The 14,581-nt window shown below is 37.9% G+C and overlaps 2 protein-coding genes across 5 annotated transcripts in view; one reads left to right on the forward strand and one right to left on the reverse strand.

The window, feature by feature from the left end:
• Positions 1 to 9,159, reverse strand: part of LOC105566884 (brefeldin A-inhibited guanine nucleotide-exchange protein 3) — a 15,422-nt gene extending 6,263 nt beyond the window's left edge. Inside the window, exons 1-19 of one of the 3 annotated variants that reach the window (XM_012021276.1) lie at positions 9,065 to 9,159; positions 8,610 to 8,743; positions 7,958 to 8,092; positions 7,636 to 7,801; positions 7,213 to 7,342; positions 6,858 to 7,127; positions 6,518 to 6,751; positions 6,174 to 6,401; positions 5,680 to 6,056; positions 5,382 to 5,566; positions 5,144 to 5,306; positions 4,709 to 5,017; positions 4,413 to 4,635; positions 4,164 to 4,337; positions 3,581 to 3,989; positions 3,286 to 3,498; positions 2,339 to 3,221; positions 2,122 to 2,254; positions 522 to 750 (exon numbers count right to left, since the gene is read on the reverse strand). In XM_012021276.1, coding sequence (XP_011876666.1) covers positions 522 to 750; positions 2,122 to 2,254; positions 2,339 to 3,221; positions 3,286 to 3,498; positions 3,581 to 3,989; positions 4,164 to 4,337; positions 4,413 to 4,635; positions 4,709 to 5,017; positions 5,144 to 5,306; positions 5,382 to 5,566; positions 5,680 to 6,056; positions 6,174 to 6,401; positions 6,518 to 6,751; positions 6,858 to 7,127; positions 7,213 to 7,342; positions 7,636 to 7,801; positions 7,958 to 8,092; positions 8,610 to 8,743; positions 9,065 to 9,149 — 4,680 coding nt within the window. In that variant the 5' untranslated portion in view covers positions 9,150 to 9,159. Of the gene's footprint in view, positions 1 to 521; positions 751 to 2,121; positions 2,255 to 2,338; positions 3,222 to 3,285; positions 3,499 to 3,580; positions 3,990 to 4,163; positions 4,338 to 4,412; positions 4,636 to 4,708; positions 5,018 to 5,143; positions 5,307 to 5,381; positions 5,567 to 5,679; positions 6,057 to 6,173; positions 6,402 to 6,517; positions 6,752 to 6,857; positions 7,143 to 7,212; positions 7,343 to 7,635; positions 7,802 to 7,957; positions 8,093 to 8,609; positions 8,744 to 9,064 lie in introns of all 3 variants that reach the window. The other 2 variants (XM_012021275.1, XM_012021274.1) reach the window with 2 other exon arrangements.
• A 443-nt stretch (positions 9,160 to 9,602) lies between these two features.
• LOC105566885 (probable C-mannosyltransferase DPY19L1) lies at positions 9,603 to 14,496 on the forward strand. Of its 2 annotated transcripts, XM_012021277.1 has the most exons (9): positions 9,603 to 9,703; positions 9,804 to 9,916; positions 11,267 to 11,404; positions 11,483 to 11,551; positions 11,620 to 11,979; positions 12,069 to 12,882; positions 12,952 to 13,114; positions 13,196 to 13,324; positions 13,387 to 14,496. In XM_012021277.1, the coding sequence occupies exons 1-9, from the start codon at positions 9,613 to 9,615 to the stop codon at positions 13,604 to 13,606; spliced, it is 2,097 nt and encodes a 698-aa protein (XP_011876667.1). In that variant the 5' UTR covers positions 9,603 to 9,612; the 3' UTR covers positions 13,607 to 14,496. The 2 variants fall into 2 exon arrangements, with proteins under 2 accessions (XP_011876667.1, XP_011876668.1); XM_012021278.1 differs by lacking the exon at positions 9,603 to 9,703 and having other exon boundaries at positions 9,851 to 9,928.
• The last annotated feature ends 85 nt before the right edge of the window (positions 14,497 to 14,581 follow it).

Below are 14,581 nucleotides of genomic sequence, written 5' to 3' on the forward strand. Positions count from 1 at the left end.
TCTCTCTCTCTCTCTCTCTCTCTCTCTCTCTCTCTCTCTCTTTCTCTCATCTTTTCTCATACATCGGACACTCTCGCACTCGTCACTTGGTCGCAACATAACACACATGAACAACACTCTACTAGAAGTCTATCGAGTGATAAGATGTCTATAGAGAAGGAAATTCATCTATTATCAAATAGATGGTAGCGGCCGGTAACGAAAGCTTTCATGATAACTGTAAATTTTTAATATATGATTGATTTTCTCATCTCATATTTGACGCTTAAGACTGACGTTTATCCGTTCTTTTATAACGTTATACCGATTGAGAATTAATCTGTGAATGATAAATGTCGAAATAAACTCTCTCGAGTCAGGGCAGAGTCTAATATAGGTATTTCGAATGTTCCGTCTCGTAGCTACGAGGAGCACATCAACAAAGCACATTGAACGTACAACAATTAGAAATCACGGAGATAATCGGTACTCTCCTCCTTGTACGTCAAAAATCTCTGGAAAATATATCTCGAATTACTTACCTGAGCAGCGAGTTGTCGCAACCGTTCCGTTTCTTCCGGTGTCGCGTCTCGGCGCGCTGCGACCTTCACTTGGGCGACGTCCCCGTAAAAGGATTCCGATCTGGGCGAGAAAGCCATGGTCAACTGGTGCAACTCTTGCAACGAATTTGAACAGGCGCGGTAACACGCGACACCGCAGACTTCCCATTGTTCCGGGGTGAGAAGTGGTCCGCTGCTCACCAAAACGTGCCTGTTAAAAACAGATTTCATTCTGATATTTGAGGCTTTCGCGGGATACATGAATATTAGGTTTCCGGGTTTGAATCTGACACTGTATTAGATTGTTCCTTCCTGATGAAGTGAACTAAAATGTTGGTGAAAAGTCGGAATTGGTAAAGTAAAGAATTTACGTGACTCAAAGCCGAGAGCCAAATCAAACAATTTAATAGAAAGATTTGATCTTTTTTATCAATTTTCAAAGAAAGAGCATTTTAACACCGACTACAGTCTACGTTCCTATCGCGTTGTTCCGTAGTAAATCTTACAAGGACACGGGCAACGATCGGTGAACGGTAATCGGATTTCTCGTGCTACTGTGTCAACGATAAAGTTGGCCAACGCCTTCCGCGCGGTCTCTCAAGCAATCGCTCTTTCATAGCTACGGAGATCAGACGAGAATCATCCGATCCGCTGAATTATCCTGTGGAAGTAGGCTGTCTACTTACACTGATCGCGAATGACACTAAGATTTCAGATCAGGATACCGTTCGGTTCGTCATTCGCGTACGCGAACCTGCTCCGTTTTTAAATTCCGGCGTACATACAACACGTGTACATCGATACCTCGCGATCGGCACCAATTCGCGGGATCGTGTTACGAACTCGGTCCGGTTGGATGTATATATCTGGCGTGCAAGTTAATATAGAGAAAACGCGCCGATGATTCTCCAGGTGGATGCAACGTGTGCAGTCGTTAGCGTGAGGCTCCGAAGGTGTCGAGTGTCGGTGGCTACTTTATCCCACCGGACAGCTTGTCAAGCTCCATTATCGTCTTACACGCACGCTCCGCGCCATCGTAACAGCGATATACGAGTATATACCTATCTGAACGTCCACCACCCGATACCAAATCCCATCAAACATAGTTGATATACCCGATTCACCCCGAAAAACTAGAAAGCGACGCGATAAAAAATCGATACGCTAATATGTAATAAATATAACAAATATAGCGCGTTACGGTAATTACACTATACAATTTAAAATTATACATATACGAAAAGATACTACGTTTGATTCTCTAGTATTCATTTTATGATTCAGCTTTCCTAATAGAATTACGAAAGAGCCGACGACAAGACGTCGTTTCAATCAGCCGTTAAAGAATTTACGTTTGGTACTGTCACCATTACATTTCGGTTTTCTCTCTTTTTACTGCAATCTCGTATTATCGTTAATGCCATCGAACATTGATTTTCCATGTACAGACAATGCGTAAATATTAACCAAGTTCGCGCGAATCGCAATAAAGAGTAAACGAGCGGGCAAGCAAATTACTACGGCTCGCTTCGGCTGGCTTTTATGTCGCGAGTTGGAAATGTCCTCCGCGCTTTTGACTTACCTGATGCAAGCGCAACCGAGACGAGCTATGCTCTCGGTAGGCTGTACCACGCATTCCGCCATCACTAACAAAAGCTGTTTCAACATTAACGTCGTGGCAGGTAAATAGGTGTCATTTCTGACGACCTCCGGACCTAAAGAGCGATTACACAAATGAAGATTAGCAATCGCAATCTCTTTTTATCTTTGCTTTCTAGATTTTATGTTTTTCGTATTACCTTGCAAATGTGTTAAATAATCAACCACAAGATCCGTTGTAAGACCGCAACACTGTTTGAAATTGGGCGCAAAGTTGTCCCATCCACGAAAGATCTTGGATGTTTTCCTCAGCCAATTTTGCACCATGGGCAATAGCAGATGGTTAACACAGTAGAGTCCAAATGCCGGCCCGGGTACGTTTAAAATATCGCGCAAGAGATGAAACAGAGTCTCTAGAGTATGCGGTTGATAACGCTTCGGACAGATCATAGTTGCGCTTGCCAAGCCTTCGATAAGGATGTACCAGACCCTGAGAATACCACTGGGTTTGTCCATACTCTGCAACGTGGCGATAGGATGAGCGTCCTTGTCGATTAATGGAGTCAGTGTATCGTATGATTTTTCCGGCATGACTTCCTGCATCGACTCAATATGCTTGTCAAACCTAGTCAATTCGAGATTCGGAATAATTGGATCTACGTATTGCGGAATCGTAGAAACTTGAATCCTCTGGGCAGAATGGAAGATCGGGCAGGCCGGCATCCGATACATCGATGACAGAATGTCGCTGCAACTCAGCAGATACTTCAAACTTTCCACGCAGAGTCTCATTCTTCTCGATTCTGCGCTATCGACATTCTCAGTCTCTTCAGCTTGAGCTTCGTTATCACCGATACCTCTCACGTGTTTTAATAAGCATAAGATGCAGTCCAAAGCAGCGTTAGCAAAGACCAACGTGTTATCTGTTGATAGGAAGACCCTGAAAACTTCTAACAAAGGCGCCGATTCCACCGAATCTGAATTGTTAACTGATGCCACTCGAAGAGCGCCAAAAAGCGGACGCCAGCCTGAACGTATCTCAGTACGATTTGTTTCAACAAACTCGCAGATGCAGCTGACAATCTGAAAAAGTAACAGTTTACAATCTGAATTTGTTAGCTTTACATAATCGTAAATGCCTCCTTACTTGATCCTGCACATCACTGTCGCAAAGCTCAAGACACAAAAGATTTTCAAAAGGCTTGAAGAGAGCCTCGTTAAAGTGGAAATGCGGAAGTTCTATTTGTTCGTTTAACAAGGCTGCCATGGAATCGTGAATGCATTGAACGGCTTTCTTCGAAATGCTACGATCTTCGTGGCAAGCCGCCTCCATAAAGTGTGGTCCCAAAATGGTCCATACCTGAAAAGTTATTTCATTTTTGCATCGTACAAATTATAATTGTGAATCATTCAATTGTATACATTATATACGGTTTCCTTACCCCCATTATATGTATCAAAGGTCTGCCACTCTTTACACATTTCAGCATAACTTCGCCTAAGCGAGCTAGAAGCAACACGTTCATTTCGTTTTCTCTCGGCTTACTTCGTCGCCACCAAAACTTCTTATTGTCTTTACAGCCATCGGTGGTCTTGAACAATTGCGCCTTGCTGGCCTTACAGAGAGCCATAAGAAATGAGCAGAGAGCTCTGAGGTTCAGTTTAAGTGCCGCATCCTCGAAAAGTCTATCGACTTGCTGCGACAGAACGCAAATAATCTTGGCTGCATAATCCGCTGGTAAAATCCCATTAAATTGACTGTCAGCATTCGATTCTTGGATAATCTCTGGAATCGTGTCTGAACTGGGATTTTGCGTGTAAGGACTCGAAAGGAAGCTATAAACGTCCACGCTAGAAAACAAATAGTCAAACAATTAAAAATAAATTAAATACGAGATATTAAAGTTCTGACATCTTGTAAAATATTTATTAATCTATTGTCATACTAATCAATTAGAGAACGAGCGAATAAGAGAAGTTCTGAAAAAAATAATAGAATGTTGCAATATAGATAGTAAATTGTACCAAGATTCCTCATCATCGACAATGTTGAAATTTAACCGAAGCCTGTCTTGACCATTCTTAGCATCGCTATTTACAGCGTCTTTCTTTTCCTTCTTCTGAGAAACTTTGGGCAGTGATGGATTTTGATTCCGCCCGAAAAAGTCATGTTCCAATTTACTCACGTACAGACAACACCTTTTAAAAAATGCAAAAAATCTCTTTAATACACGTAAGAAAAAGCATGTTACCGCGTTCTTGAACGTTACTTACGTGAAAACGTGTGGCCAACAATCGCTACCGTGGCTACCTAGTTCCAAACCCCTTCCCAAAAGCACATCCATACTGAGAGCGTGAGATGTATGAAGATTTGTCGCTTTATTCTGCAATTTAAGTCGAAGAACATCTTTCCTGCGAGTAATCTTCGAAATGGATTGTTCCGTACAAGCAGCTTTTGCAAGAAGAGCAAAAATGGAGCCGCAGCGATTCTGTAAACCTGTAATAGAAGATAAGATAAGATAAGAAGATGAATATTAAAAAAAAATCTGATTAAAAAGAAAAATATATACCAAGTACGTTGCTTAATGTAGCAGCTTTGTGAAGACCTTCAAGCGCCAAGACAACCGTGTCTCTGACTCCTCGTCTTCCACCGTCTCTGTTTAGGATGCCTTTATTGGTTTCCTCCTTAGGAGGATTCAGTCCCGTTGTGAGAACCGTCATCATACTGCCCCAACAACAAGTCAGCACTCTTCGGGAGAGTTTTGCACCAGCCTCCGCTTCCGGAGTTGGTTCACTTCGAGAAAGTTGGGCTCGTTCCAATCTTATATAATCAGAAAGCAATTGTCCACCTCTGTGACTGCCAGGTATACCATCCACGTCTATAAATTGCATATAACAAAGTTTTATTAATCAAATTAAAAAGTTGTGATTTAGCTATTACAAAAGATATAATTTTGTTAACAATTTTCTTTATTTAACTAAAACAGTAATTCAATACTGCATACCCGTGAGAACGTTAACCAGTGCATTATTCTCCGTGGAGCTAGGATTGTAACCACATTTTTCAAGTAAATTGCATGCGAGAACTTGTTGATACAATTCAGAGAGCCATGTGGCTGAAAGATAAACTAGCACACCCGATCCGTGCACCTCTTCCACAAATCGCTCCTTAAAAATAAAATTAAGGAAAATAAATAATACGACAAATTCAAAAAGAATTAAGATATTTGTAATTAGACATACCTCACTGACTGGCACTTGTCGACCTTCCTCATGATAATAATTGATTTGAATTAATTTCAGATTAAGAAGCAATGCCGCATACGTCGCCAGGTAAATTCCATCGGCGTTCATGATCGTGATTAACGCACATGAATCCGTACCAGTGTCAGTTTGTTCCTGTATCTTTTGCTGAGCTACAAACACCCCTAAGGTATATCAAATATACGTAAATGTTTTTATCAACAAAAAAATCATTATCTCAATATTAGTATAATTTTTATGTATTATTTTATAAGCTTTATCAATGGTGTGTATATACCTTGGCAGTATTCAGAAGCAAAGTTCTGTAACGCCTCATCCACCTCTATATTACTTCGCAAAGTGAGGACCATGGGTATGAGATCGGATCTAAGAGTTTTTACAAATCGCCTGGCGTTGTGTCTCTCCACATCTACGTTGCATTCGTCGGCCACTTGTCGACCCACATGAAGACACTTGGGTAATTTTTTCAATCTTAGTCTCTCGTATTCATTCTCCGTTGCGCAATCATTGTCGTCAAGACTATTTTCTTCTTGAACCTCGTCCGATTCATTTTGCGGACCTTCAGTGTCCGTTGAATCACCATCTTCCGATGGTCCATGCCCAGATGAGTCGGAATCCGAGCCCATGCCTTTCTTCATTAACTCCAATTGTTCCCTGAGAAATAAAAATTGTCATATTTTACCAATATCATAAATACATATATAATTCTCAACAAAACTGTGTAGACAAATTTATATTGTATTTTTATAAATTAATTATCATTACACTTACCTATATGTTTTTGGTAATCGTGCCATGCTTTGGTAAGTTAGAGGTCCGCGATAATCACAGGATTCTAAATCTTCGTACAAACTATTAATCGTGCAAGTATAATTGTGATTAATGGCCTTGCCCTCGCATAGTTCTTGAAGCGCCGATAGCATGGCGACAACACAGGAGACACTCGCATGCAATATAGTCAGTCCACCCGTCGTTGATTCCTCTATAGAGTCCATGGCCCTAAAGTACAATGTATGCAAAATTTTGTAAAAAATCCAACTAAATTAAACTAAATTTTATGTCATTTTATGCTTTATTTATTTTACATCAAAGATTATGTTGCGAGAAATACTCACAGTCTCATCAGTGCCATATCACTTTGTATATGGCTTGACCGATCTTCTTCCACAAGCAGTGGTCCAGCAAAATCAACCATGCGACTGGGACTACGCAGTAATTCCTTCAATGCTTTTAAGGGTTCTAAACGCTGTTGCGGTGGAGGATAAAGCAACATTCTGTGGAACACGGATTCTAAAACTGGTCGCAATGGGCCAACACATCCTACTAATCTTACTAGTTCTGTGCCAATGCTGGAAAAGAAATGTAAGTTTTTTTTATACAATATCAATATTAAGTGTTTTTTTTAATTATCGAAAAGTAATGTTTATGACAACGATAAATTTGCTGTATTTTTACCTATAAACCGTTTTAGCCTGATGACTGTCGAAACTCAATGATGTGGCCAAGTACCCGGAACCCCTGCCGACCTCGTTCTCCTTTCCCTCCCGAGAGGTAAAGGTCTTATCTACTCGAGGAGTGCCTAAAAAGGCTATCAAAGCCGGACAGAACTTCTGCCATAGAAAAGTCGTAAAGTGTGCGTTAGTATGAATCTTTTGCGGTAGCGACGATATGAGCGTGTGCAAACATTCCAGTAGGAAGACTACAGTATTGCCGTTTCGCCCATTGCTGGAACAGGATTTCCTAAATATTACTATAGTATTAAACACAATGGCTTCTTTTACATCACTAATTTTCTAAGGTGTATTTTTACTTCTGAGCCTCGTCCAGTTTACTGCAGATGTACTGCAAAATCGGCAAAGCCTCGTTAAAACACGAAACACCTCGCTCGCGCACATTTTTATTCCGCTTAGCATTCTCGTCCATCTCCTGACACTCCTCGTCTACAAAGAAACACAATAACGCATAATAATAAATATTCAAATGCAAATATTGGAATGCTGGTGATGCATCCGCCAGTATAGACAGGTACGGTATAGACAGTCAATGAGGTTTGGGTTACTTCGCCGATGGCATTCTTCAACCCGCATGCTACCGGCACGCGATCTTGTAATTTATATCGACCAAACATCCGTGTTTGAAAGTACTGTGTCTAGAAGCTATTATCACTATCTAAGGCGTAATGTATCAACAGCCGATGTTACGTTAAATTTTTTCGCTCGAATTTCTGCGTTACCTAAAAAGAGACAAAACGATCGCAACGTTTGACTGGTTGCAGCCTGTGCAGCTGTACGCACAGCTTGATTGCCATTCTCGAACGCCTCGCAACAAGTAGTCAATATAGCGATGATCAAACGGCCGTTCATAGTCCAATAAGGAGAGCAAGCGACCTGTAGCAAGACCTGGAAAAGAAACGATAAAATTACCCACAATTAAGTTGATATCTTAAAGCAAGAACAAGAAATATGTTACATAAATCTTCTTACATTTTCATTCATTTTCGTGTCGTATTTTTAATACCCAATCTAAAATATTTTTACAAGTATTGTGACACTCACTTTGAGCATATCCGTTTGTGTATCATCAGATTGCGAGACGATGGAGCTCATGGCGTGCAACATTTGTGCAGGCAACCATAGCGAATCATCTTCTGGCTCGTAAGGTGACTGGAATCTGTCGTCTCTTAACATTTTCTACAAATTTTATTTTCATTTTTAGGTATTTAGTTTTTTTTTTTGCAAAATTAATTTGACCATCATATTTATAATTTAATTAATAATTGTTTAAAACTGCAATTATAAATTAGATCGATCTAAACACATTTCACCTAATTAATCGCAATAATTCATCTATCCAAACTATTTAATGTTTACTAGAGAATTCCTAAAAGAAACTTGCCGCGCTATCAAAACTAATTAAAAGTCATCCGCCACAGTGACTTAAACTGTCGCAGCTGTTCGTCGGTATCTATCGTTTTATCGCGTACAGTTCCGGGACATACGTTTCCACAAGCGGTTACATCAATGCTGGTGCGACCAACATACACGGGAAGAAAACTAATTCAGAGATAAAATACAAAAGCGTGTCGTCGCTACGGACATTTTCTATGCATTTTCTAAAAATCACATTGCCGTCTTTACGCAGAAATAATTTATTTTTTCGTACAAAGGTGTTTTTTTCACAAGAGATTATTTTTATTATATTACTTACGTGCAATCCTGCAAGTCCAAAAGCAACAAATTTGCTTCTGTTACTTTCTAATGCTAGCTGAAACGTATGTAAGCATTTCGCGCGCAGTTCGTGCGGTGGATCCCGCAGCAAGCCTTGCTGTTTTTCCAGAAAATCTGCAAGAAAACAGATTGTCCTCAACACATGGAAAATAAGTGCGAATATATTTGGCGCAATCATGTCAATCATATTGCGCCATCACGATACGTATTCAAATTGAGGTAACTTAACAAATACATTTACATTTGTACAATGGACACGAAGAGATTTAAATATTATCAAATTAAATGAGAAATATTTATAATAATACATGTATGGATTTATTTCAGAATGTCAAGTCTGTGCTTGACACCTCCGGAATGAAAGAAGAGCGACACTTTGATGCGATAAATGCTTAATAAAAAATGGAATAAAAACGAAGAACACGACGCACTCACCGTGCGCTTCCTGCGCCGATTTCCGTAAATTTTGTAGTCTTGCATTATTCGACTCCCTTATGATCTGCAGCAGGAGATCCTCCATGACACGACGGGCTACAACCGCTACCACGCGACTGATCGATAACAGGAGGGAGTGCCGACGCACACCATGCTTCGCTATACATGCGCACTTCCAGGAACGTCAAAAATATCACCCTTGAAGACGCTGACACATTGAAAATAATTTAACGAGAAGAAGGGAGATTTTAATTAGAAATCTAATTGCGCATTTATAAAAGTGGAGCAGAGAATCAAAATGCGAAATAACAATTGTATTTTCAATCTTACAAGCAAGCCTCAAAATAGATTTTATTTATAAAGACAAGCATTGATAAATAAAAAATGTTCCGTGCATAAAAATAATAACATAAAGTGCGTAAATAAATTCTTTTTTTTTGCAAATTCTGTGTTTTCGTAGAAAGAAAAGAGTAAGATTTTTGAAGGGTTTAAAACTTGGCGCCGTTCCTAGCGAGCACATAGTAGTCACATGACCTACAAGTTCGAAGATGGCAACGAGGAGTGACAGGAAACGTAGAGTAGCCGAGAAACCGGCACACGAGAGTACCGTTTTTTACCATTGGGCTGTAAATCTTTTGGGTAATAATATTCGCTTGCCCGCATAAAATGTTGAGCCTCCGACGTGATCTACGATCGAGGGATTGTTTAAGAGTGAAATAATCTTTGTTCTCAACGGCAGGTCTTGGTTTTGGTTGTTTGCATCGCTGGCATGTATCCACGCTGTTCGAAAATGACCGACACTTTTCTCATCTTTCGGAAATTGAACGAGAAATGTCCTTCAGGACTGAGATGGTATGATAATAGGTGATGATACTTTATGGCTATACGCGACATATGCGTAAATCGATCGTGTAGAAATTTATATCGACCGAACCGAGGCGCTTTTGTCTATCTTCAAATCGAATGGTTTATAAAATGCAATGCTGTACCAAGCTATACGTAGGCAACACCGAATATTTCCACAGACGCATAAATAAAACAACAAATTGTTGCAGATTTATTGTTTCTTGAAATGTTTAATGAAATTATATATTCTCATCCCATCGATAAATAACCGTCCTGACACTTGGGATCATTATTTTAAAGAAAGTTGAGATATATGTCAATCGCTGCTGCAGTGCTAAATAATAATCCACACATTTTACTCTGTCTTGGGAAGAAGAAATAGTGCTAGGTCGGGCTCGTAGACCATTCGGTAATTCTACGTACCTGACGTAACCCAAAATTCCTTGGTCGAAACCACATGTGGAGCGAGGATGGTGGGATCCATTAGGGAAAAATTTATCTCACAGTTTTCCGAATACTCCTGGCAAACAAACTGTTGCACTACTATTGTATTTTACATTGATCTATAACGATTTCACTGGAATCGTCGCGATATAGCTAACGGAAAAATGGGCCTATTATTTGATTCAACATTCGACAGCACACTCGTTTGACATTTGTTGATTTCTATGCAAAAGTGTTTTACTCTTAAAAGTATCTTGCATTGTTTATGCACCAGTAGTAACTATTGGAATATCAATTTATCAATACTTTAGTAAATATTAATTGTACATTGAAAGTTTGAGGAAATGTTGGAAAATTGCCTACATGGAAAAGTTGAACAATGTTTTTTTTATATTTTCTAATAAAAATCAAAATATTAACACAATTAAAATTCTCTTAAAACAATATATTCTTGTGTATTACAAAACAAATGTAAAAGACGTACGAAAGACTTTATGTGTGTGGTGGTGTATTCAGTGTATCGGAAACAAATTTAATATATGTGTCTTTTTTGTTTTCTAAAAGTAAAATATTTGTATTAGTTTTAAATGTTGCAATAGTGCTTATTTAGTATGCATTATTAAATGTGTGAAATTACTTGATGAAAAGTTAATGCTTTGCAACTCAAACTTTTGCATTTAGTTGTTGGGCTTATCTGTATTTAAATGAAATACAAAATAGTTAATTAAGAAAGAATACCAATTAAAAAAACAGTATCTTAGGCTAAATATATACGTGTATATAGCAATGCAACATGAGATAATTTTCGTTTAATCATAACACATGAATAAGTTATGACATAAATATAGAAATAATGTTAATAAAGTACACTTGACGCAAGTAATCGACATCTACAGATGTTTTGTTTTTTAGGGGATGTATTATTCGTATTATAAGACCATTGCTGAATCCAAAGGTTTTTACGATGGAATGGAAAGGATCACTCACGACAATCTGTCAGAGTACAACAATGTCATTGATGCCAGCAGAAAATATAGTCTGTTACCCGAGGTAATATCTCTCGATAAAGCTTCTTCTCTATCGTCTGAATTTGAACGTACTGATTTTACAGTATTATTTATTATGTAGATTCTAGCAGGTTTCCTTTATCATATTGCGAGGACTCTTGGTATCATATCTCAAGAACAATGTTGGCAGGTAAGACTTGCAAAATTTCTTTCTGAAATATCAATTTTATGAAATACTAACAAGCTGATGACTTTCAGATAGAAAGAGGAGATGGTTTGCCACCTATTACTAGCTGTGAGGGCCTGGGTGTACCTGTATACTTCTATTTGGAAATAGTCTGGTCCACCACAGTTGTCACAGCAGCAGTACTCTTTTACTACGCAACGTACTTGAGTAATTCCATTTACGGTGGACTCATAACAATTCTGTTCTTCTTTTTCAATCATAACGAATGTACTCGCGTTCAATGGACACCACCGTTGCGAGAGACTTTCGCGTATCCTGTGTTACTCTTTCAAATGTATTGCGTTACTATGGCTATCAGGAAATATACAAGACATGATGCGGCGAAAGAACCAGTTTCGTTAAGAAACAAAACTAAGCAAGGGCTATTCAATGTAAGATATAAAATCAGATTATTTCTTAGATATATAAATGAGCAGAAAATTGCTTTTATTATAAATATAACTGTATTTTGCTTTTCCAGGATATATTTTGGTCGACAATTTATAGCCTGTGCAGTTGGCAATTCTCGCATTTCGTTTTCACCACGCAAATTATAGCCATTCTTATACTAAAATGGCTGAGGATCGTTCCGTACGAGTTCTACAAAAGTTTTTGTAAAGCACACGCTTTAGCAATCGCAGCGGCAATTACGATAACAAACGGCACTCTTTGTTCACTTTACACGTGCATTATGATCGGTAGTAATGTGGCCAGTTTTATAATGAGATTGTCTCGATTTCAAAACATGAAACGAGAAATAATTCTCGAAATTGCCCTAACGATAACTTTGACAAAGTGGATAAAATCCTACATTCTATATTCCCAGGACGACGCCCACGTATTTAACATATTGAAGTCAAAGTTGACAAACTATCGAGATTTCCATACTATGCTTTATACGTGTTCCGCAGAATTCGACTTTCTGCAGTACAAAACTTACGAAGCGATTATTAAGACCTTATTACTACCAACAGCGATACTCGTTGGAATGCTCGCACTGTATTACTGGTACAGAAGTTTTAAGACGAGCAGTTATCCGTTTTGCATAGAGGCCGACATGGCATACAATGGCCTACAGGTCGGCGCCTTCATCATTATGGCCATTTTTATTATGAGATTAAAGCTGTTTATGACACCGCATCTCTGCATAATAGCTGGTGCCGTGTGTAGCAAACGATATCTCGAGAAAATCGGCTTGAAAAGTGAACTCGTGCGGTTCGTCATTGTTATTCTTTTACTAGGTGGCATGTCGTACCATGGCATCGACAGATTCCAAGAGGAACGTGGATTCATAGGTAATTGTATTATCAAATTAAGTTTAATTGATTGACTTTCTACAACATTTCAATTATATTTTTACACAGGTGAATACAGTAATATTGACCAAGAAGAATTATTTGAATGGATAAAAGATAATACTCCGAAACACGCTGTATTTGCGGGAAAAATGTCTTTGATGGCGAACTTAATGCTGTCCACTAGGAGACCGATCGTCAATAATCCTTATTACGAGAGCAAGGAAATGAGGTACAGGATTTGAATGAAGAGTTAACGTTTGACACTACGTGGAATTATATCTACTTATATAAATGTCTTATCATATTGTAGAGATAGAACTCTGAAAGTTTATGAGATTTTTAGTCGGAAAGATGCTTCCTCTGTGTATACCTCTTTAAGAAACATGAAAGTCAGTTACGTTGTATTAGAGGAACCGTTGTGCCTTGGATTTGCAAACGTGTAAGTATGAGAGAAACGTAAGTACAAAAACAATGGCGTAACGTTGCATTTTATTTCTTCAGGCCGCAAGGATGTCAAATGATCGATTTGTGGGACATGACTGATAATGGAGCGGCGAAAGCGGCAAACAAACCGCCTCTATGCACTCTTTTATTCAAAGGAAACGCGTATCCGTTCAGAAGAGCGTTTGTTAACAACAACTACGTTGTGTTGCAATTGGATTATTCGCATTACGTAGAATTTAAACCAAAGACTTCCATGCCATTGCATTATCAGTTCTAGAGTTTCCAAAAAATAAGTAAAACTTTTCTCAAGATATGGCATACCTTGTGAGATTACAAAAGCCTATTTTTCTTAAAACAGAAGAGTATTATCTATACGGAAAAAATATATTTTTTTTATAATATAAAGATTCGTACAGATTATTCATCAAGTTAAATATTAAATATTGACACTGCAAACTTATAAAAGTTTATCAAGTCTAGCCTTATATGCAATTTGTGAAGGGGCATTAAAATATTTTAAGAGACATACAATATTACTGATATTATGAAATCAGGTTTATGTTCTGTTTATTTTTTTTAATTTAATCTTAGTCTCAACATAGAAATCTCCTAAAACACAGTTTAACATTGCAACTATTAACAGAATGCAATGTACAAAACGTATTCGTGACATTATATTTGCTAAATTTCATAATAATGAAAGTAATTGTTAAGTGACTAGTTGTTAAAGGTTAATGAAAATGAACGAAAAATAAGATAATGCCTCATTTCACAATGTGATGTACATACTTGTGATAATTTTCCTATATTTAATATTATTGCACACTTATATCGCTTCTTGATGACACGAATAATTTCGAATAATTTTTAAGTATTACATTTAATTGCATATGTGTTCATTCAATCGCTATATGACGAACATGAGACATCTGTGCCAACCTCAAGCATTATTTATATTTGTACAACTATTAAGTTGCATCTCTCAAATTCAAATAAATATCTTATCAATTAATGAGCATTTTGTAATACGCATATTGGACAATAATTCTTCACTTTAATATCGATTGTACTTATTAAGATCGCACATCCATCGTAACATGACTATAAATGTTATCGTAATTGTAATAATGACATTATAAATAAAAAGCAATGTGCGACAAAAAGGAATTGTATTAGAAGGCAAGAATGCATTTTTCTCTCTATTTAAAATACGAAATAGCATGTCGAAATTTTTAATATATTAAAAAATTTA

Source organism: Vollenhovia emeryi, unplaced genomic scaffold (genome assembly GCF_000949405.1).
Source record: "Vollenhovia emeryi isolate VEMERY1.0 unplaced genomic scaffold, V.emery_V1.0 DF939142.1, whole genome shotgun sequence".
In the NCBI taxonomy this organism is placed as follows: Eukaryota; Metazoa; Arthropoda; class Insecta; order Hymenoptera; family Formicidae; genus Vollenhovia; species Vollenhovia emeryi.

Bases quoted from the DNA above. Each gene is read 5' to 3' on its own strand.
- LOC105566885 (XM_012021277.1), top strand. From the start codon at position 9,613: ATGGCAACGAGGAGTGACAGGAAACGTAGAGTAGCCGAGAAACCGGCA. The intron at 9,917-11,266 runs GTATGATAATAG...TTTGTTTTTTAG, and splicing joins TGTCCTTCAGGACTGAGATG to GGGATGTATTATTCGTATTA. The intron at 11,405-11,482 runs GTAATATCTCTC...TTTATTATGTAG, and splicing joins AATATAGTCTGTTACCCGAG to ATTCTAGCAGGTTTCCTTTA.